This window comes from Dermacentor silvarum, chromosome 1, assembly GCF_013339745.2.
Source record: "Dermacentor silvarum isolate Dsil-2018 chromosome 1, BIME_Dsil_1.4, whole genome shotgun sequence".
In the NCBI taxonomy this organism is placed as follows: domain Eukaryota; kingdom Metazoa; phylum Arthropoda; class Arachnida; order Ixodida; family Ixodidae; genus Dermacentor; species Dermacentor silvarum.
The window spans coordinates 227,485,121-227,509,783 of record NC_051154.1 but is presented as its reverse complement, the minus strand read 5'-3'; the positions used below and the strand labels follow the sequence as shown (position 1 = coordinate 227,509,783).

The 24,663-nt window shown below is 47.8% G+C and overlaps 1 protein-coding gene across 1 annotated transcript in view; it reads right to left on the bottom strand.

Annotated features, from left to right (window-relative positions):
* Positions 1–21,270, bottom strand: part of LOC119436862 (cocaine esterase) — a 64,077-nt gene extending 42,807 nt beyond the window's left edge. Inside the window, exon 1 of the mRNA XM_037703881.2 lies at positions 20,789–21,270. Within this exon, the coding sequence (XP_037559809.1) occupies positions 20,789–21,157 (369 nt within the window). The 5' untranslated portion in view covers positions 21,158–21,270. The remainder of the gene's footprint in view (positions 1–20,788) is intronic.
* Positions 21,271–24,663: the final 3,393 nt, after the last annotated feature.

Here is a 24,663-nt window from a genome sequence, read left to right as displayed (position 1 = left end):
CCAGATATGTCATTCGGACAGCAGAATACAGTTGTCAAAATATCATCTCAAGTAACCGCCCTTGTTTCCCTGGTGATTTGCGTAGCTCTAGACAAAATATTTGATAAACGCTCAAAATAATTGAAAAACAAAAACAAATTCTGCGAAGCAATTGGTTTACTACGTGTGTCTTTTATCTTGTCCCTTTGACACCATTTGAAACTTAACTACATATTGTGTTTTTATGACTTGGTGTGCGCTTTCAATGGCCCGGGCAACACAGGTTTCCCATATTATCGAGGCTGTAGGGGTTCTTCATGCAATTTTTGAGGCACGAACAAGCGGCAGCAACTTTCCTCCTCTCCTCCCCACCCGATCAGGAACCCGATTTTAATCCGGCCTATACCTTTAAAGATATTACAGTATACTATCAAGATAGTCATCGCCTTTACCCCCGCCCATGTAAAGGCCTTAGGAAGGAGGATGAGCGGCTTTTTCTCCGCCTTCTAACAAATACTTTGCTGTGCCCGGCAGTTCTAAAGCATTTTGACCCCTCCTTTAGTGGCAACTGCCCACACTGTGGTGCGGTGTCTTCAGACACCTATCACATGGTGTGGGCCTGCCCCTCCAACCCGGCCATCCCTCCCATCCCCAACCCCACCCGGGAAGACTGGGAGGCGACCCTGCTCGGCTGCCACGACTTACAGGCCCAACAAGCCTTAGTTGGGCGCGCCCGGGCGGCTGCTGCCGCCACTGGGGTCCCGAACTAGGGACCTCCACCCAGTATTTGTAAGGATCAGTCCCTTACGGGCTGGTCCAAGTATACTTCCTGTCCCTCCATAGTGAAATAAATGTTTTCACCACCACCACCACCACCTGGCATCTCTTTCGCCTTCTCTCGTAGATGCGGCGACCTTTTTTTATGCTCTCTCTCTCTCTCTCTCTCTCTCAGTTGTCTCATTCCAGTTGCTGCGCGCGCGTAATCCCCTTAGAACTCGCGTGCTTGGTGGATAGCGTTGGTGTAATTTATATTATTAACACATTCTGTGCCTGCAGTTTAGGCCTTGTTAGGCCTGCCAGAGGTGCAAAAACTATTTCTTGTTCTGCAGCAAAAGGGCCAGGTAAATCACGGTCAGCGTTGAAGCATGCAGGCAAACCAGAAGGCGGTAGAGTTTTATTGCGATAACAATTATGGACACTCCAGGCGGATCTTTATCTCATTACTAATTCGTGCTCGTGACAGTCACGACCACGTCACAACTATTGCAGGAAGCTATAGTGCTAACTCGGTTGTCTTTGTGAGCACGTCCGAAGTGAAGCAGCGCCGGCAATGATGTGCGTGCGTGCGTGCGTGCGTGCGTGCGTGCGTGTACGCGCGCGTTTTATTTTGAGGAGGGCTGCTTTAAGGTATAACAGTAAAAATTACATCAATTGATGCAGGCCTGCTTTGTGCAGAAAGTTAGGTGTCTCTGCAACCCACGCGCTGAAGTACTGAGGTGGTCAGATCTTGTGATCAAGGGCTTCCGGATGTTCCGTGTGTCTGGGCAAGTACAAATCATGTGACACAGATCGGCCTTTTGGGCCAGGGTTATACAGTTTGGGCACGCCGTATCGGAATTGATGAAGCCCTTTCACTTGCAAGTGATCGCGGCGGGGAGGGCTACCCCGTCCCGTATCCCCTTTCGTAAAACTTCCTGCACCCTAGCGAGGTTGTGGGTTTAGGGAGCGGACACACGGGTGACAGAAAGCACGCCTTTTGCGTCTGAAGAGGATTGGGCAAAGGGAAGAAAAAGTGAGTCTCCAGGTACTAGAGGTGTCAGCGTATACGTGTTTTTCGTGTTGCTGGTGCTCTTTGATCCACTCTGTAGAAAAAGTGTACGTGTACTGTCGCGACGAGAAAAGCCCCGCGACTTCTGCAACATTCTGTGTGCTATAAGTTGGGTCACGCCAAGGCTTCGTTGCACCATTTCAATGAAAGGTTTACATGCTTCGAGCAGAACGACTGCTTCGCCATGGCGAAAAAATCGGCCCGAGACCAATTTGGCTTTGAGCGCCGATATTGCGATTGTCCCAGTGTAAATGAACACTTTTCGATAAGGCAAGTCGTTATGAAGCTTATGTATTATGCAGACATTCTGACATGTTAGCTACGCCACTGTCTTCAACCCACGCGCTGAAGTAGGATTAGCAGCTGTTTTCTTTCACTTGCAAGTGATAGCACATCCCCTTTCGTGAAACTTCCTGCATGTGGGTTTAGGGAGCTTAGTAACAGATTCAGCGCCGCGACCTTGTACCCAGTGTAAATGAACACTTTATAAGGCATGAAGCTTGTGTATCAGCAGCTGCTATAACACACAAAGCAGTGTATATCGATATCCGCGGCTTCTGCAGGCTTGCGAGAAGAATTCGTCCGCAGGCGTCGCGCAGGAACATTTCTGATTTGTCGACCGCAGCCAGTTTCGTCAACCTGGCGCTTCGCCGTCGCTGTTTTTTCCGGTGGCCACATTGCCGCATTTTGCTGACCATTTGACCTCCAGTATGTCTTCTTCGTTTAACGCGACAGCGTTACGGGACCCATGTTGCAGAAAATCCGGCGTCGGTGTCGGCGTAAGGGCCGGCGTCCGTGGTGTAGAAAATCATTGCGAACCGCCCCGACCACGCAGGCCCTGAGGCGTGGTATAGAGGCGTGGTGCAGAGGCGCTTGTGAACTAATCGAATTTCTCAAAACAAAATGCGTCAGAAAAATCGTAAAGTACGACGTAACCACAACCCACAGACGTGTTAGCGTCAGATTGTAATTGAAATATACGAGAAAACATAATTCTCTTACGCGGGAACTCAAACACGAGTCCCTTTTCCGGCATTTCCACCACTTGTACAGCAGCGCGCCGTGGTTTGCTCCTTGCAAAAATATTATCCAAATGGCGCGCGCCTCCTCGGCAGCCGCATGCGGAGGCAAAGTTGGAGAAAAGAGAAAGCTGCAGTTGCTGGGAAGCCTAGTAAGCAGCCAGGGATCTTTAAATGCTATCGCGTTCCACTCTTAAAGGCGAAGCTTAAGCGCCTTCCAAAATTTTGTTTTCCTCTGCATTGTTCGCGCACCCATTCAAACCATTATTCCCACCGAAAAATCATGTACGTAACACATTAATAGGTTTGTGAAGATGTCTGTTGCTTTCGGCTTAATTATGGTTGCAAGCTAATGCACCAACACGTTTTACTGCGATAGCAATTATATGGACACTCTAGGCGCATTTCTGCCGTCGTCGCCGCCATCGGCGTCGCCATGATGTTCTGTATAAAGTCCAAGGGCAATAACATCGTCGCCGCGCGTAGTGTGCTGTATGGGCGAGTGAAAGCGTACGAGGGTAAGCCGACGATGGTGGCTCAATCTTACGCGCGCAATGCAGCAATGCGGAAGGCAACGGGGGGAGGGCAGGGAAGGGGGGATTCTACTTCGGCGGCGGCCGCGCGGGCCCGATTTTGGAAGCGATCTGCGATAGGTACAGAGTGCGCGCCAAGTGCTGATAGCTTCGTGCGCACTGTGTTTTCGCTGCTTAGTTAACGTTGAAGCGAGAGGCAGCACGATGGCCAATTTGCTTGCTGCTGCCGCCGCGCTTCCTCACTCCAGCGTTTGACAGCGAGTGTGCGCGGTCATCAAGTGAGATGTGTTCATGTTTGCTTGTGTGCGCCGTTCATGTTTGCTTGTGTGCCGGTTCATTTAGGTACACGGGCCCCCTCACATCGAGTTGGAGCGACTTGGGGCCTTTCGCGGCGATGCGGAACGAGGGTATGGGTGCAAAAATTTGATCCCTGGTCTTAGAAGAGCCCGTAAAATGCGAAAGAAGATCTAACGTAGCATCATTAGAGTATATCATCTCAAATTGGACAGCGTTTTTCCAGTTAGTATAGCCCCAAAAGCCACGGTCCTACATATGGAAAACCGTGCCGTGGTCTGCGTTCTCTTCCTGAATAGCCCTTCCCGTTCAAAGTACTGGCACGCTTTTAGAGGCGATGGCACATTGACGTTCCACACTTCTGTGCGAAGATCGCCGCCTTCAGTGACATTATCATCTCTCATGACTACCGCATGAGCCCTCGTCATGCTGCTAAAGCCTGGGAAGTATCTATTCAAACTCGCATTATACCGCCGAATAGCGCTGGCTAGCGTTGTGGGAAAAGTAATGAAAGAGGGATCTTCGCTCACATGGAACGGTACGTCGAAAGCCACGTTTGCCCAGGCCCTATGCGGCCCCGTACGTGGTTTTTGGCGGGACCTATCATCTATAAACAGTGCCGCCGAACTCGATAAATGCGTACAGCATCCTAAATCACGTTATCGTCTATCTGCCCCTATGTTCCTAAGTGTCAAAGGGGCGTACGACAACGTATTTTACGAGGGCAAAATCAGTGCTCGCGAGATGGCTGGTCTTTAGGTAACATATATCGCGTAACATATGACAAGTCAATAAATGTATGTCTGATTTTTTTTTTTTGAGCTCCTTCTTGGCGTGCACCGACGACCCAACCACCCGACACTGTGCACCTGCCGTGGCGTTCCTCAAGGCAGAGTACTAAGCCTTAACCTGTGCAGACTCATTCATTGGCTTTGTTGAACACCTGTCAACTGCAAACCAAGTTACCAATGTACGCAGATGACATAGGTGCCTGAACTTCGGGCTAGGCATCTCCTCAAACACGTGCAATACTTCAGAAGGTTGCTACTTCGACAACGGTGTACCTTTGCAGCCGAAGTGTAAAAAAAATAATCAAACAAATGCACACTGGTAGCGTTCTGGCAAACCAGTGGCACCCTATACGGTGTTTTTATAAACAGAGAGGTCATTTCTCATGATATACACAGGACTAACAGATTTCTAGGGATTATCATTGATACAGCTCTGTTCTAGAACCCTCATATGACTACACATTAAAAACGCTCGACGGCAATTTCCCAGCTGTTTCTAGACGGAAAAACTTAGCGACGTTCAGTACATGTTATGTTGTAATTGTGCAGTGCACTCTTTCTGAGCTTTCCGAGATGCTCCTTGCGCGTACTGGCCAACACTTGCAGGACATATCTTCGAGCACTACACATACCGGGCTCTCAGAGTTTGTCTCGGTTTGCCGGCCATAATGCGTATCAGCAGCGGCAACTATCTCAATCGCTCGGGACCATCCAATACAAATACTAATTGCCGTGTAAGCGCGAAGAGTGCACATTAGGCACCTTGCCCAGCCCGTTCTCAACGTCTCGCTTCGCTTCAGACACGGCACAGACAGCTTTTTCTGCTATGAACTCTGCTTATTGTACCAGCCTTTCATTTCCGCAACTAAACCATCGATTCCTCTTTCCTCTGGTTCAACTCGAAATACACCTCACCATACCATGAATAAGAAAAGAAGTCTGAACTTTCATCTGCTCTTAAACAATTATACGTTCTCCTTTTGTACGAGAGATACACCGACCATGTTCATATTTATACTGATGTTACAGCGACTGTCAACTATTCGGCGGGAGCCATCAACTTCCCAGCGATAGCCACCACCGTCAGCTTCACGACGTCCCACACGACATCGACGGCTGCGGAACTTTCAGCTCTTCGGACTGCACTTCGTCTCAACAGCCAAGAACAACCTCGAATATTGGAGGACGCTTAAGCTTCGCCTTTAAGAGTGGAACGCGATAGCATTTAAGGATTTCTGACTGCTCCTGACGCTTCCCGGCAAATGCAGCTTATGTAACCGTAATGTTTGCCAGGAAACGCTAGCGGCGAACGCTATGCACGAAGGCGAGCTTTCTGGTAGAAACTTGGCCCCTAGCGTGAGCCGATCTCGGCGGTAGTACACATCCTCGCCAAAAAAAAAAAAATACATCACTTTCAGGTTTCTGTTATTGTTTCACACTCGCACTTTTAATATTTCAATCTGAAAAGATTTAACATAAAAGGCATGCGCTGTGGGTATTTTGTTTCGTGACATTTGTTTGTGGGCAGTCATTCTCAAAATTCCGAGGAATAACTTAGTCAAGAATGTAAGACAAGGTTTGAGCTACAGTACTTATAGAATGGTGTGGCAATATAACCCGAATATACCGCATGTCATATAGCAAGGCGTGGCATGTACAGATATACCTAAGTAATACGGGAATTTGCGCTGACGCCGACACCGGATTTTTGCGACACGGTGCCCTTAATGCTATCGTGGTCAAACGGTCCGTTTTATGCGACTCGAAGACAGCGTTGCAGTCTTTACTATCAGCCCTGCGGCGTGGACCTCACGAACAATTGCTGTTAAAGATTACGTTTTTTTAACACCTTGGCGAAAAAAGGATATCATGTCACTTTTAGGTGAATTCGAAGCCATTGAGGCGTCATACGATAGATAGCGAGCACGCCGATGACGCTGCTTGGTTCGCTCGTGAAGACAGCACGCATGAATTCATCGGTTTGTGAAGGTCAGATGCAGCTATGGATTGATTCCCGTGCTCGCACAAGGCATCACGTTGTCCGTGTGGAACGCGTCAAATGTTCAACACAGCTGTTCCGCTTGGGCTCTTCGCTGCGCCTTCAAATTCCTTCTGGATTCTCCAGACGGGAGGCAACCCCGTTTCTCGACTAAGGCAAGATGCCTTTACGAAATATATTGCCCATTTTGTTTCGTAATGGTAAACAACGCTGTGTGTCACGACTGTGGTCGCGAGGAGCACACGTTTTAACGCGACAGCGTTAAGGGCCCCGTCTCGCAGAAAATCCCGCGTCGGTATCGGCATGGATGTCGGCGTCCGTGGGGGAAAAAATCATCCGTAACCACCCCGACTGCGCAGTCCCTCCGTGTGGCCTTGATAGTGCAGTAGAAAATCATTCGGAACCACCCCGACCGCGCAGGCCCTTCGTCGTGATGCAAGGTGTTAGTGAATAAAAAATGAATTTCTCACAGTGAAAACCGTCAGAAAAATGGCGAAGTACAACTTGAGCACAACCAACAGACATGGTGGCGTCGGACTGTTATTTCAATGTACGAGAAAACATAATTCTGTTAGGAGGAAACTCAAAGACAAACCTCTTTTGCCAGCATTTCTACCATAAAAACACCGGCTCACTCGGGTAGCCTACTTGCGAAAATCTTATCCAGATGGCGCTGGCATCCTCGGCAGGTTAGGGAGCCTACATGCAACGCCGTTTTAGGGTGGTGACAGCCTTTGTAAGGGCACTTGCCGCCGCCAGCTAAATTGCCGGGTTAAATCTGGTGCACACAATCGCGAAAGACCAGCCGACAGACCACATTTCCCGCAACCCTTGGTGACGTGAAATTACTTAACTTCTTTTAATAAACTTTGGCCTCAGCAGCCAGAGACAAATGGCGCGTCTGAGCGCCGTACACGGCACGTCTACGTTTTAGTTAAACAGACTAGTAAGGACAGTCTTCATTACAGCACACTTCGAAAAGCACCCTTTATATATTATATGCAACTAGAAGGCTACGACAATGCTTAATACAGTTCACGTTCTTGACGTGAGATAATGCTACCACAAGCACGCCATCGTGCCATATAAATTGCTTGCTTTACATGTGTCGCACGACATGCAATAGAAAAGTAAGTTTGATGTAGTAAAGTAAAAGGAAAATGCAACTAGTATATTAAAGATGTATGCAGGTTTCTTGTGCGCACTGGCGCAAAACTGAATTAAGGAAATTTAATAGATCGCGTGCCAACATGAGTACATCAGAGTGTGACAAAAAAAGGCAGAAAGACTGGGGACCAAAATAGCTACCCACCAAATTTGGCGGTAAATAGCGGTCAAAATCATGGTGTTGTCACCACCCTAAAACGGCGTTGCATGTAGGCTCCCTACGGCAAGTCAAATTGGGACTTGGCCTGCCAAATGCGTGTTGGACACGCGCGCACGTCGGGGCAATAGCAAACAATTAATAAAATAATGAAAAAAAAAGGTCCTAGGGCCTTCACATTTTAAGATAAGACGAGTTATACAGCCCCTGGAAAAGGTATTCCCAGCAATGCATTTCTGTTTAAAAGTGAAGCCGACTTTAAGGAGATTGGTGTAAGCTTGGTCTTTTTGCGCTGACTTTCCCGCGTTCTGTGTTGCAGGTGAATGAAGCCTACTTGCCGGATGCGAACGATGCGATGCAAACGGGTCCTGATAACGCTATCGCGTTCTAGTCTTAAAGGCGAAGCTTAAGCGTCCTCCAAGTGTTTCTACTGTCCTCGATGCATGCAGTGCACAGAGATCCATTATGTTCAGTAGAAGTATTCCGCCCTTAGTCCAATTGTTCAGAGTGCGGGAGTAATGTGCAGCATCATGCGTCTAGTGGATGCTGCTGGATCGAGATAAATTCCTTTTCAGCAAATTGCGGTGCCTTATTGGTAGGCCACTGCAAATCCTGCAACGCTCATGCCGCCAAGGCAGCCTCTGAGCGATATATGTTACGCGAAGCGATAAGCTATAGGTCATCGATTTATATCTTGGCGACTGATGAGGCTCTGCAGGCCTAGGTTGGTAATGTTGGTATTGGCTGTCGAGTAGAGGAATCTTGTAACGTGGCGCTGGGTATATATGGCTTCATAAAATGATATAACGAGAGAGAGAGAGAGAGAGAGAGAGAGAACTCATTGATGCATCATGGCGGGACTTGCCTGGCGGCACGCCTATAGCGTGCTACTTCAGACGGGTACGATGAAAAATGAAATGATATGCAAAGTTCACGTCACCAGATACACATCGCATAAAAAAACACACCACAACACGCAGCAAACAAACTAAATTGTATCATTGGGACCAGTGTCTCTCAGCAAGGTAAAACGTGCCTTCGTCGTTGGGAGAGGCTTCCACGAGGCTACGTTGTTTGATTGAAGGGCGCTGTAGTATTAGCCATCGCAGTTATACTAGGTGTGCAATAAGGACGCGTACTGTGCCGATTCACCCCCACGCCCGCGCGGCGTTGTACGGGTTGATGACCGCAACGAAAAGCCCATATACTCACACAGGAGAATAGTGCAATGCTTTTTTTTTTTTTAAACTCGGATACAAAAAAAAAATGGTTCTAGGTGGGTAAGTCTATTTGTTTGCAGGCGCTTCTCTCTGGCGTCTGGTTCTATATAGTAAGCCAATTGAGAGAATACTCGAAGCGCCCAGATGAACGACACCGCAAAGTTGGACGGCTGCCGACATGCGACGTTCTCCCCGAGTGTACAGCAGAGGCACGCATGACCGCAAAACGTGCGCACCGGCTTGTGGTCTCGCACAAAAGGATGTTTGCCTTGGTGTGGCAAGCGCCCTCCCGCGCGCGGGAAAATGGCGAAGCCAGAGCGCGCGCATAGTACATAGTACACAGTTCGTACACATAGTATAGTCGTATATATACGCAGGGACAAACGAACCACCGTCGCGATCGGGGCCAAAGGGCCCTCTAGGCGGACGACCTCGGTCACTCTCCGGGAACGAGAGGTGTGGTGGGGTTACAGCACGCATCTTTGTGTGCTCTCGGATCGGCGATGTCCTCCTCCTCCGACGACGACACATAGGCGCGCACAGAGACAACACACACACACACACACTCATGGGCGCGCGCGTGCGCGTGTTCGCAGTGTCGTTGCGAGCCATATGCAGCGCGAAAACGGTGTCAAATCGTCACCTCGCCAAGCGGAACCGATGCTCTAAGGAGAGGATGCGCGCCCGGCAGTGGTGCCCGTTTGTTTTAGAGAAGCGACAGAAAAAAACGCCGAGCGTGAAGAGAAAGAAAGAAAGTAATAGTAATAATAAAAGCCCGAAACGGGGTTCAGTTTCCGCGTGCGGCGGGCCGCCCCGCCGTACGCGCGTGCCTGCTGTCCCAGCGGCGCGTGGCCCCCTTTCCCTCCGTTCTGTGCCAGCGCCCGCCGCGAGACTTTGGCGACGGTGTGTATACGACTCTCTATTTTTCTGGCCGACTTTCAAACTGCTCGCTCCGCGTCGCGCACGCAATACGCGGGACTTTTCTTTTTTTTTTTGTTATTTTTTTTTTTGGTTTGCCCCTTTCTTTTCCTGCCTGCCAGTTTCACGCCGTTTTTGAACGACGAGCTCTCGCGCTTCGCTAGGAAGTCATTACTTTCCGCCACGTGTAATCACTTTCCGACGTTCCTTTCGCGCCAGCTTCCCCCCATCTTCCAGAATCAGTTTTTTTTTTTTTTTTTTTTCTCGTCGGCCACTGTCGGTCGTCTACGGATCAGCTCGTCTCCGTGGGCGTCATGTTCGACGCAACGCAGCAGGGGTTTCGGGAACGAGGAATAATCTAGTTTCCGGATAGGAAACGTTCGATGCTAACTTAATTACGTGATATCGCCTTGACCGAATACACTCAACAGTTAATCTAGAAAGAGATTCCAAAGCTGTTTTTTTTTTTAAATTAGTATTAGTAGTATAGTAACAATTCGGCGTCATCTTTATCACGAATAGGCTGCGACACCAATTGGTCAATTGAATGAGAGCATCCCGTCCACGCAAAGTGTTGCAATATCCTCCTGAGGTCCGAACAGAACTATTTGGTATAATCGCTCTTCAAGATGGTCTTTATTGTCTACCGTTATGTTGTGAACTTGAAACACAATTTAAAAAAAATTTAACTACCACGGTTAGATGCCAAAAAGTGCGTCTGCATGTACGTACGTGAACATCTCTTCATCTCCTCATGGTTGCTATGGTAAAAACTGTATTTCACTCCTTAAACGCAGAGATCAAGATGTAACTACGTGTAGTACATTGCCATGTTGCTGGCGCGTCAGGTATTTTCACGCATTCTCAGTGATTTCGAAACACACCTCAAGTTTGCTTTCGACCGTCTGGGACGACACAAAGGTCTAGATCAAATGAGTGTCAAATTGCTCGAAAGCGTATGACAAGAATTTGAGTAAACCACTTCTTTATAGTTACACATGCACAGTACTTTATACCACGAATAAATATTTTCCGTAATGCTTGCGAGTGAATTTATATAAAAAATGTAGCAGGCAATGTGCAATGTATTGTACAAGGGGTTACAGGAGGATATACGTCTGTGTAGAATTGATTTCACAGTATGTGATGACGTAGCCTTGAATATTCTCAATGGCAACTGCCGAAGTACCGATATTTCGATAAGCATGAAAGGTGTGCTCTCCACGATACACATCTATTCGTGCCTCTGCTTAAAGCAATTTTCAGTTGCTTCTTTACATTTTTTGCCTCCTCCATATTTGCTTGTCACGGGCAAATGATAGACACTTCCATTTTGTGCCGGTTGTCTCATTTTGTTTGAGTACCATGCATTTCGCGCTTTCATAGAGTGCAAGAAAAAGTCCAGGGTCTTGACTTGTTTTGTCACAACGCTAATGAGAGAGAAGTTCCGCCATCGTAAAAAACATTGGGTTTGGCACGTCATACACGAGACGCTATTCTGGACGTTGCAAAGTTCCGCGGCGCTACCAGTCGGCGAAAACATAAGCTCTCTTTCTCTCTCTCTCTCTCTCTCCCCCCCCCCTGCCCTTCTTACTCTGGGTATTTCTCAACGTATCGAACTATCCAGGAGCAATATTTACAAAATGGGCACCTATGTCTGAAGACATACTGTGTTATCTATGTACAAGCGACCACTGGTCCTTGAGCTGAATTCTCGTAAAGACGCACTTGTCATCGGAACGACCATCGTTGACGCCACTCCCACATCGCTCCTTAACCCTATAAATGATGTAGCCTATATCATTGTCAGAATCTCCGTGGTCAGAATGCAATCGGCGGGGAGAGGCGCTGGTGTGTAGCTCAATGTCAACGGTTCTCTGAGTCGGTTTTTTATAGGGATGAGTTTGCCTGGCACATATTTTGTACAAGAGAGACCGTAAAACAAAAAGCCTTTGCCGAAATGTCACCCTGAACAACGCTGCCAGATTTTCTAGTTGCTGGCAGAAATAGGCATAAAAGGTTCGACATCCCCGGACATGATTGTGATCTATTGCGTGCGCGAAGCTTCTGGTCATCGGATTTGTCTAAAGATGGCACCACTCAAACCTTGTTGCAGTCGGCTAGGTAAGTCCAATATGAAAGGCAGCACTTCACTTACATTCAAGAAGGTTATTTGACATTTTAGTGCTTAAAGTAAGAAAGTATGATACGCAATATTTTTTTTTAACAGGTGAGCTATACAGTTAGCAAGTATCACCAATTCGGAATTCTAACAACACTTGAGCAGTAATTGCAACTGGAATATCGATTAGGTTCCCTTTCATACCGGACCACATTGAACCAACAGAAAGCTCAGCGTGTCCCAAACATTTCGAAGTTCTTCGCAATAGTACAATTTACGCGTTCGAAGTAATAACTATTAGCTTAGGAAAGCAGTTGAACTTGCAGAAATCCGCCCATTGGCTGTTGTGATATATGCACGTGCGACACCGAGCACACCCTGCAATCTGCATACCCGCAGCAAACTCAGAAGAATTGCGACATTACATGTGCACGCACGGCGCCATAGCGGCGCAAGATGCCGTTCACAAGTTAGTATATATGTGCCAAGCTATGTGAACAAAGTGCGTGAGATGCAGAGTATTTGATTGCTTGCGCCAACCAGCGACGGCTATAGTTTCTTCCGGCTGCTCCAATTTCACCTGATTAAGGCACAATGATGATACGTTCAACATGCGTAGACTCTGAAAACAAGAGCGTGGAAACGCCAAAGAAAAAAAAAAATGCCCGTCATGAAAATCGCAAGGCATGACAACAAATTTTCACTTAATGATAGGGATGTGTTCACCTAATTACGATGTTCCATAAGAAGCGCTCTCTATAATGAACGCGGAAGATCTTGACGCACTTCAGAGCCAGCTAAATGTTCCTGCCGAAGGTCAACAGGCTTACCTGAATACCGCAAACTAAAGATGGAAAAACCCTAGATACGCATCGTTCATCGTTCAACAACAACACCGGTCTGCGATCGATCTCTACGACAAATCAGCACGCAGCTCGCCAAATATACACTTTCCCCTCGTGGCTCTATTTCTGACTTGCTTACGCGAACCGCGCCTTTCATTCATAGAAATACGCTCGAGCGCCGTGAGCGATTATTTCCGACCTTGACGGGAGATCTGCGTTGCGCTTCGGTTGCACCGTTGATGGAGTCGTGCTGGCCGTTATCTGATCAAATATATGATTGCTGACGCTCGCATTTTTTAGGCGAGGATAACTTTACGCAATGAAGATATATTTTCTCAGAAGTTTGACATAGCGAGCTACACCACCTCTCTTTTCTTTTTTCTTTCTCTATTCTTGTCAAGGCCCGAGTGTCTGTCTGTATAGCAGTAAACAGCGCCGGTGCGGCCGAGTTTGTCTATTAAGCATGCGTGCAATGGCGGCCAGGTATATATAGTGCTGCATGCTGCGCCAACTGCGCGGCTGTGGGTACGGAACTCGAGAGCAACCAAAATGCTTGCGGCAGCTCACTAGGGGAAGTAAATAACTAATGAGGCCCATGTTGACAATGCAGGGAACTGTGGAACGCTGGGCTCCGAAATTAGAACACTTGAGATCCTAGGGCGAGGAAGTTGAGGTTAATAATAGGCCCATATACTGCAGGTTGGGTCACATACGGCAGACATTACCAAGGTATGACCGGCAGCTCACCGCTATCCTTGAAAGGAAAAGTGTTCAATTATTGCATTCTACCCGTGCATATGTGGCAGAAACTTTCAGGTTAACGAACAAGCTTAAGAAGCATAGAAGATATTATATAGTTGCGATTCAGAGGAGTAAATGGAATTGAACAGGCCACCTAATGCGTAGGGCAGATGACCGATGGTCTATGATAAAGTTACCAAATGGGTTCCATGAGAAGAGAGGCACACTCGAGGACATCAGAGAACAGATGATGATGTTATGAAATAAGGTAAATTTGTAGGCGTAGGATGGTGTCAGGTGGCGCAAGACAGGGTCTATTGTAGTTCGATGGGAGACGCTTTCGTCCTGCAGCCGATCAATCGGCGCCTTATGCGCTCGATAGGAGTAGCTGACTCTGTGGCTATCGAATAAATTGCAACCCTTATACGTCCGGCCAACCTCTCAATCACAGCGGGCGCGCACCCACGATGCATGTGTCATAAAGATAGTGATAAATTAACAGCACATATCTTTTATTCGGTCGTTTGATAAAATGGCCCTCTATCACGAAGTTCACTATATACGTGTTACTGGGTGTCCCCCACAGTTGTTGATTTTGTTCAGTCATTGAGGAACAGATCGTGTAGAGAGACGTGTAGGATCGGTACGAATGAAGTATGCGTCTCGTTTACAGTGTAGAAAAACGCAAGTTGTTCGTCTCAGGCTATCGGGCTCGCCGCTCAGGGCAACGGGTTTTCTTGCCGTTATCTTCGCTGCTCGACCCACTAATAGACAAACAGCGTGTCGCACTTTTGATGGCGCTGCGACCCCGTACGCGTGGAGGCGTATACTCACATCCACATACTTTTTTTAAAAAAATGTTTCGCGGGCTTTCTGTCTGCCAGAAAAAATAAACACGTGATGTGCATATCTTGCGGGCAACATTTCACTTTCTCTACAACTTTTCATAGGCATCTTAAATATTGAAACAATTAATAAGTTAGTTAATTACTTTTAATTGACTATTTGGACGTTAGGGACTAAGAATTTTCTGGTAGTTTCTTTACTGGATTCCAAAAATGTACTTGCATGGTCTTATTCTCGTAGACTGATCTCTTTTTTTAAGCTTTTGATAGCTGGGACACCCTGTATATCGATCGTTGGCCAGAAGGCGCGGGAAATCGAAAAGTCACACCTTGGAGGCAACGATGACAATGCCCTCAATCACGCGCAAATTAACGTGCCTGATTTTGGCGCCGGGCGTAGACCCATCTACCGTCAAAGCGTGATAGCTGCGCTTTCAGAGGCCGTTTATCGGCAACGCGCGTGCTATTGCGTAATGTTGCGACTTGCGACGTCGTGCTGGATAAGTGGTACACAAGAGGGCCGGGGCCTGGGCCGCAAACGCAATCGATGCCTTGCCGCAATGAAAAGGTTACCGGGTTGTGAATACGATCAAGTTCGATTGTTCCCATCGCGCTTGAAGGTTACCGGCTCTGACGCTCTGGCGTAGGAAAACTCGCTTTCGCGCGATTTCTTCTCGGGGCAGCAAAAAAAAAAAAAAAAAAAAAGAAAGAAAGAAATAATGCCCACGGTAAAGGGAATGCTGGACAACAAAGTAATTTGGTATTTTCGACGACAGTCTAAAACCTTCCCCCTTATACAGCTGAAAAAGCCAATGTTTAAGAAGATGGTTAACTGTTACTAAAGTATTATTGCGCAACAAAAGGACATGGACGGGAGAGAAGAACACACACACCAAGCTCTTGGTGTGTGTGTGCTTCTCTCCCGTCCATGTCTTTTTGTTGCGCAATAATACTTTAGTAATGTATTACTAACTTGCCCGGAATGGTGCTCTCATGGTTAACTGTAGCTAAATGATTTATTAGACGGAATATGAAGCCATCCTGAATTCCGCGAGGTAACCGCAGACGCTATCGCATAAGCTTTCTCCGCATAGATTCCGCAGGTACATTTTTTAGACGTTGGATTGCGTTGGCTGGCATACCCTCCCAAGTTGAGTCGCGATTTAGCGGTAAATGCGAGAGAAATGCGTGAGCATTACGTCGCGCCTCTTTGAGGTCCCGGATCCCTGATTTAAATCCCGTTCACCAGATTGCACAGTGTTGGTCAGGAGCTCACTCGACACACATCCTGCCCCTTCGATGAGCGAAGTGCGACTAGTTGCCCTGTATACGTTACGTGCGTACGTACGTATACATACTTATGTACGTACATAGATACATAAGTACGTACAGTACACACACTACATACATACATACACATACATACATACATACATACATACATACATACATACATACATACATACATACATACATACATACATACATACATACATACATACATACATACATACATACATACATACATACATACACACACACACACACACACACACACACACACACACACACGCTCTTCTAAGCTCTTCCATCCCCTCTTTAACACGTGACCGCTTAATCCCATACTTCACACAGATACACGTTTTGCCATTTTGACACTCCTAATGCTAACGCATAAAAAAGTTAACGTCTAGACAATGAATCCGAGTAAAGTGTTAAAGAACTGAATTCATGATTTTTTTAATTTGGCTGGCAAATTATTATGAACTTTAAATGCGTGACAATCTTCATATTGTTAATGGAGAAAAAGGGGAAGAAAGGAGAAGAAAACAGTACTGCCGCCGGCGCGGGAGAGCCACCCACAAAGCCTCAGCACGACACCTGCGCTGCTTTAATAAATGAACTGCTACGACGGCGGTTTGTTCCGTTCACTTTATTGGGTATTTATGCACAACATGCATGTATAACGGAGCCCCACGGGTAGCCTTATTCTTGATTGATTCATTGATTGATTGATTGATTGATTGATTGATTGATTGATTGATTGATTGATTGATTGATTGATTGACGAGGTTTAGCTCGTCCAAAAGCAGCACAGAGGCTACGAGAGACGCCGTAGTTTACAGGGCTCTAGGTTCATTTTGAACACGGGTGGTGGAGCTCGGTACACGAGTGTTTAACTGCGACAAAAATTAAAAGCTCGCAACCGGGCTTGCTGTGTCCGTCCATCCGCTGTTTCCGCTTCGCCGGCGACGACGACCATTGTCGTCATCGTAAAGTCATCGTTGTTATCGTGTCGTCAGGTCAGCTCCTCCTCCGCAAGCATTACTGCCTTTAGTCACCATCTCAATGATACCGCCGCTCTCTGCGTCGGCGCCGCTCACTCCTGAACACGCAGTCGTGCATGTCAACCATGCCAGGTGCGCGAGCTTCACAATATGCACAGAAGCTGAGGGACAGCGTAAGAAACAAAGGCGCGGAGACGCGTTCGTCGAGACATGCGAAAACCTTCTGGTGTGTACACACGTGTATAGAGCCTGAACCTGCATGAGTAACAAGGCTGTGGGTTCTGTAAGCGTCAGCGCTTATTCATACGAGCGGGGGTGGGTGTGTCCGGCCAACTGTATGCGAAGGTCTAGGTCGCGCCTCCTTTTAGCAGCAGCGGGGAAGGAAGCGAAGGTGGTGGTCGCCGCAGAGCGACCGTCTCCGTTGACTGCGCTTGCGCAACGCTGTAAGCCTGATTCACAGCCACAGGTGCCGAGCCGCGCAGCCATGCGCGCGGCAACGCATCACGCGCCGGATTGCTTAGCCGCTTCCACGTTCACTGTCACGGCTTACGCCACTTTCTGTTGCTTTCGTTTAGTTTGCGAAGCCCGCACGACAGCCTTCGAAGAGACGCCGGCGGTACTGACCTTCTCGACGGGTGATCCGGACGAATGCACAGTGCTCACTTGGTCAACTACAGTTGTCGGGACCGTGTTTCCGCTCAGCTTCATCTGACGGGTGCGCGCTCGCTCGCGCTCGCTGCGCAGCGTAGAACTTGACGGCAGACTTGCTTCAGAGTAATAAGCAAGCATAATTTTCCTTCCAAGTTTAGCCTCAGTTTCGCAGCACTCCGGTCGAAACCGAGTACGCGTCAGCAACACGCGAGGTGTCAACACATCTGAGAAAACTGGACTGCGGCAAGACATGCCCACTGACTTCAACACGTGGGTTCGCCGAACGCTACTAGCACGTACGTCACAGGGGCTAATATCCGCTTTGGCGTTATGCTGCTGGGCATGAGGTCGCGGGTTTGATTCCCTGCCGCGGCAGCCGCATTGCGATGAGGGCGAAAAATAAAAAAAAGAAGACTTAGACTTCGGGCTTCTTACTCCTTTACAGCGACAGAAGCTGGCTCCCACAGCGGGCACCGCCATCTTCCCAAGAACGTGTTTGCCATGCACAGAACGTCGCGTTCGTCCCCTATACTACCGGTAACGTTTTCGGTTAGTACCTGTACTTTCCTCCTCCACTAATGAAGTCTCCAGTAATGGCGCAAAACTACAAACTCAGCTAGGCGTATATTCTGCATTTATTCTGCACAACTTGTCTATATTTGTATGAGTGATTACCTCTTCAAGTGCTGTGAATACGATTTGGGTGATAGTGCACCTGTTCCTCTTTAACTCGAACCGTTCTCTGCATGAGCCGGTGTGGTGTGAACCTGACCTTATGCCACAATTTTTTTTCTGTTTATTCCTGGGGCCTTTTATTTTTGGTCTGGACCCCGTTCTACGATATGGATCACTCGTGTACTCAACTTCGATGAACGCTACGTTTGCACGCAATATCTGCCCTCTAATGATAGAAATCACCCGCCGCGGTGGTTTAGCGGCTATGGTGTTGTGCTGCTAAGCACGAGGTCCCGGGATCAAATCCCGGTCGCGGCGGCCGCATTTCGATGGGGGCGAAATGCAAAAACGCACTCGTCTCCCGTGCATTGGGGGCACGTTGACGATCCCCTGGTGGTCGAAATTAATCCGGAGTCCCCCCCACTACGGCGTGCCTCATAATCAAATCGTGGTTTTAGCACGTAAAACCCCAGAATTCAATTCTAATCATAGAAATCTAGTTTGTGTATCTATGTTTCTTTTATGTATTAATTTTATCTATGAAGCAGTAGCCGGCTCCACTTCTAGGCACCAACGTCTTCTATTTATCGTGCATTTGAAGGGGAAGACAGCACGCCTTCCCGCACGCCCTTCGTTGGCCCATCTAATCTTCCTTGATTGACGCGCGTTAATTTAAACCCAAACAACCATTTCTAACAACGCAGCTTTGTGTCTTCCAATGCGATCGAAACGACAAAGAAAATAATAAAGCATCCTATATATATAATCATGTGGCCTTTTCACAACATATAGGGGAAGATGCCAATATCTTAGGCTTATATTAAACCTTTGTGCCCTCTAGTACAATAGCCTCAATATTACCGATGGCATATGCGTCATGGTAGTTCAAGTTTGTTATTTGTTGCTATGTGTTTATGTGGTGCGCTATGTAATTACGTGTACTTGCACTGGTCCACTCGTCTGCAAAACTGTGAACTTCTGTGCGTGTCCTCGAACAATTTCAAGTATCTTTATTTATTTATCAAACTGTGCATCATTATACATATTTGCGCATACTCATGCGTGTTCTTGTGGTATCGTCAGTGGTTTCTTAAACTTGCGCGTGCGTAACCTATATTTGTTCATGATCTTTGACTGTATTTTGTATTTTGACTGTATTATGTATTTTTGTATTTTGTGTGTCATTGTCACTGTGTCATTGCTTGTTGACTTCTTATGATATGATTAATAAAAATCGGGCCCCTCGGTTCCCTTTCTTCTCGTTCATTACATAATGAGGGCTCGAATCCAGCGTCATTGATGCATTCAGGTAGCATATGTGGGTTTATTGACCATTTGCCTTCACCCAAAAAGATCACGTACTCGTGACGCCTGTCACAGAAAGGATGTTCCACATCCGCCACCTAGGTTTGTAAGTGGTTGCGCTGGCTAACATTCCCAGGGTTAGTTCTAAGTGTAAAGCATAAGTACCCCAGAAAGTGGATGGGAAAACGGCGCCGCGGTAGCTCAATGGTAAGAGCATCGCACGCGAAATGCGAAGACGTCGGATCGTTCTCCATCTACGGCCAGTTGTTTTTTCATCTACTTTCATTTCCATTAATTTATCATTTGTTTAATTCAATTAGTATAATTTCCCCTATGTTGTCCTTGGTGTCATTGTTTGTTGGCTTCTTATGATATGATTAATAAAAATCGGGCCTCTCGGTTCCCTTTCTTCCCGTTGACTGTATTCAGTGTTTCTCGGTGCATTTTGTGACTGATTTAATTTTGCTTGTCATGCGGCCATGGGAGTAGCCGGTGTCACCTAAAGGCGGCAACCACTTCTATGCCGTCATGAAATATAAAACAAAAAGAAAGAAAGCAAGGAAAGACAGAAACATATGCAAGTTGAAACAATGACACATAGTTATCCTCAAGATTGCAGCGGTGTCTGTATAGGGTCAGCAGACACGCAAGTCGCGCATAAAACGCATGCTTCCATGGAATTCAAGAGGCGTTTGTCACTAGGAGTAGGAACCAATCACGTGAAGAATTTCTTTTTTAATTAGAAGAGCATACAGCCCAGATGACAAATGGTGAATTGTTGCTTTAGCTTTCACAGAAATATTTTGATTAAAAATCAACTTGTCAGAGGGTAAACATTCTAGACAGACGCACTGAGCTGCGGCATCTCTTGTTTGCTAAACAGGATACTTTTTGCAAGCTTCGAAACCACTATACTGCAGCTTAGCACTGTTTATATACCGCATTCATTTGTATATAGGCTCAGTACGCTGGTGCTTTAAATATATCTGTTCGCTACGCTTGCTTCAGAGGAATATTTTGTACAGAATTTCAGGGGAACGAACATTGTGCAAGGCACCGGTCTAATCATTGCATATGCTCTCGTGATATGAGTGTCGCGTTGTTAAGTTAAAAAGGTGAACAAATTATTTATATGACGTGCCATTTGAACGTCGCCACATGCTTCTGGCGATATACCACTTCGCCTCACCCGCTTTATCGGCTGTGCGGCTGGATCGCTCGCACCCCTGAGGTCACTGGTCGCCGCAGCGCTATGCCGAGGACGCGCTCAAGTGAGCTGGCGCCCGCCACCGGTGCAGTGCGAAGCCCCCGTAAATGCTTCCCGTATAGCACACGCACGCGTTGTGCGCTCCTGTACGGTTAACATGTACGGGCATGCGCTGTATGCAGTGTGGTGCAGTGGTGTGCTCACCTTGAAGCGCAGCGGCCCGAGGGGCGCGGCGGCGTACGGGACGCCGAGGAAGGCGACCAGGCCCCGGCCGGAGGGCGTGCGCAGGACGCGGCCTCGCAGCACGCCCTGCGGAATCGTCAGCTGCACCATCCGCTGGGGCCTGAAGCTCTGCTGCTGCTGCTGCTGAGCGGGCCCCTGGGGGTGGCCGTTGGGCGGCAGCTGGAGCGCCTGGTTGATCAGCTCGGGGCTGAGCTTGATGCCGTTGGGCAGCGGCGGGTACCGGTGCACGGGCTGGAACCGGGTCCTGGGGAAGTGCTGCTGCTGCTGCTGCGCGCGGCCGGCCAGCGCCAGCAGCAGCAGCGGCGGCAGCATAGCCGGCGCGAGCATCATGCGGTCGTCGATCGGCGGCTGGCCCGGCAGCGGCGGCCTGTCGTGCGGTCCATGCAAGCGCGTCCGCTCGGGGATGCCGCGTTTGGGGCCGCCGTTGTTCGCTCTCTGGTTATGGGGCCGGATGGGAAGCCGGGAATACACCGCGGAAGGTGAAAGGGGAACCGGGCCACGTGACGCGCCCCTCGCGTCACGCTGGCCTGGCTCCACACCCTTCGCCCGCCCGGCGTCGTCCTCCTGGTCGGCCGCTGCCACGCTCGCACACGCGCCGCTGACGCGCCGCCGGCGAGCGTCACAGCCGCCGACCTCGCTTCGAAGGTGCGCTTTCGGAGAAGTCCAGTGGACGCTCTTCGGGGCGAGGGGGGGTTCGATCAGCTGTGGACGCGCCTTTCTTTTCTCTCCGCGCCACTCAGCTTTTCGCGAGGCAAAGCCCATCTTGCGTGATCTGCTCGAGTGTTTTTTTCTTCTTGTCAAGGGCTTTATTGCTCGTGGTCGTTGCGGCCAGGACGCTTAGTTGTCCGAACAAAAGCGGCCAGGTACTCCTCGGAAGACGGTTCTTGAGACCGGTCGAAGGCCAAGGCCTGCTAAACGACGATTGCGGCGACGGTTGCTCTTGCGTGAAAGCGGTGCGCACTGCGTTGTCGAGCTCTCTTCGAAGAAAGTTATTTCCGCATTCGAAAACTATTGTAAGGAATATGCAAACTGCGACGCAGAAGCGCGCATTCGCATCGGCTGAATCAAAGCATACTTTCCCGCAGGGCTATCATTCGTAGCAGGGAAGAATATGTGAGTGTAAACATCAGGAAAGTCGGTAATGCGTGATCAAGCGAGATTATTTGCAATGAGGCACGAACGTGGAATTCACATTTGCGACAAAATTGGATTATAGTTGTTTACGTGGGAAAAACCTCATTACATTGAGCCCGACGATTTTCTAGAAGCTGTTGGGTTTGCTGGAATAAGCACGAAAACAATCGACCGTTAGTCCTCCCAACGATCCACGAGCGAATAAACATCTAAGGGGGACAATAATTAAGACTTAAAGCTTGTCATTTTTGTCAGTCATGCGATATAATTCTCATTAAGAGCCGTGTGCACGACTGGCAGCGTTTTTTTTTTTTTTTGGTAGAACATTTTTTATTACACGGTGTAGAACTTGTGTGTGTGTGTGTTTTTTTTTTTTTTTTTTTTTTTTTTTTTGCTAAGATCATCTTTAAAAATAATCTGAGGCGTTCCACAACAATAGGGGGGAAATGAAAGAAAGCAGCAACCCAGGAAGTAATGTTCACTTGCACTTTCAACTGCTTCCCACATTGAAACGCTCGTAAGTACATCAGACGATGACACGAGGTCGTCTGTTTAGAAAATGAGAGAACTCAGGCGATTTAATGGAAACTTTCGGAGTTTGCCTTCATTCAAGCCTTGGTTGCTACTCCATAGAGTTTTCAACGCAAATTTTGTATTAGGAAATTCAGTGCGCTGCTCGATGTGTATAGGACTAGGATGGTAGTGAGCGCGCTCTCTTGGTCATGTTTCGACAAGCTACTTCTGTCTGGGGTTTTACGTGCCAAAACCAGTTCTGATTATGAGTCACGCCATAGTGGAGGACTCCGGATTAATTTTGCCCACCTGGGGTTCCTTAAGGTGCCCTACAACGCAAGCACACGAGCGTTTTTTGCATTTCGCCTCCATCGAAATGCGGCCGCCGCGGCCGGGATTTAATCCCGCGGCCTCATGCTCAGCAGCGCAACGCCTTAGCTGACTGAGCCACCCCGGCGGGTGTTTCGACAAGCTATTGCACTAGATGTGAGGTCCGCAATAGCTGAGGCGAGTTCTGCTTTTTTCCCTGGAGAAACTCATTTTTCCCATGCTTTTCACCGCCCTAAGAGCTATAATTACCGCACTTCCGCAAGCGCATAGTTTTCCTGAAATCAAAGCGACCTTGTCGATGTATCATTTGGTGATGCAAAACACTGCCTGTCAGTCATCAAAGGCTCATATAGGATAATTTCTTACTAAACGCAGCTATACTCCAATGTAATGCTGACGGCCTGAGGTCCAAGAGTGCAGATTTCCCGAAACTGGTGGCACAGCGTGCATTCCCTGTGCTGTGCTTAACGGAAGCAGGCGGGGGTGGTGACTATCGCTTAGTGAACTAGATATATATGTTGTTTACAGATCATCTAGATCTGCTGGTCTAAACGGAGCGATTATCTGTGTGCGTGAAGACCCTGCCGTCAGTTAAATCAGGAGCGTCTACTTCTGATTTCCCGGAATATGTGGCAATCGAAGTCAAAATGGGAATCGTGCGTATATCAGTAACAAGTGTATATTTTCAGCCATCCACGAATGTTTCCTTTTCTGCCCTTATGCGGATTTTATGCGTGTTAAGGGCACTGTTATCATATGTGATGATTTTAATGCGCATCGCGTTAGGTGGGGAAGCAATCACCGTGGCCGCCGTGGAAACATGCTGCGGAACGCTGTCAGGAGAAGTGACCTATTTCTATTAAATGACGGCTCCATGACATTCTTACTCGGGTACAACTACTCAGGCTGTCTCGACCTTACGTTACGTTCACGTGATCTCGCAAGCGGCACAGAGCGGAGAACAGATGTGGAGACAAGAGGAAGTGACCACTTCCTCTTGTCTCCTCATCCGATATCGTCGTTTACGCAGTTCACCGCCTTGGCGAAGTACTAAGTTAACAAACCTGCGAGCATTCAGGTACCATATAACTCAGCAAGCAGACATGATAAGCGATGTAGAAAACATTTTTTTTTTAATTTATTAAAAATAACGTTGATCTCACATTCAAGATGATTCCTATGCCAAACGGTTATGCAGCCTGGGAATTATTCCGAGCTACTCGACAGAAAGCGTAACAAAAGCACCGGTGGAATGGTATTCTTGATGCGTACCTAGACGCTAAAAAACATACTCTAATATACACCATTAACTTCATCAACTAGGCAAAACGCGATGGAGAGAATTCTGCTCTTCATTACCGCATTTCAATCCATAGAATGCGAAAACACCCGTGTACTTAGATTTAGGTGCACGTTAAAGAACCACAGGTGGTCCAAATTTCCGGAGTCCCCCACTACGGCGTGCCTCATAATCAGAACTGGTTTTGGCACGTAAAACCCCATAATTTTTTTTTCAATCCATAGGTGAAGTTGTGGAAGGTTCTAAAGTAGTTTTGTCGACCTGGGACACAACAACAGCCATTTTGAGCTCTAGCCTTAGCAAATAAAGTTCCAGAAAAAAACAATTGTTTATGAATTTTGGCACATTATATTGCATCGAGGTAGCGCTTCGGACAATGCAGTGTTTCAAAACTCAGGCACAGAAGTTGAAGCACTAGTCATCTACCAGTACAATGAACAAAACCCGAAACTAGATCAGCCATTTTCTGTCTGAGAACTGAAACCTGCGCTTGAAACTTGTCGGCGTAACAAGACTGCCACCTGCCCAGATGGCATAACCCACGGCGCTTTCAGAAATC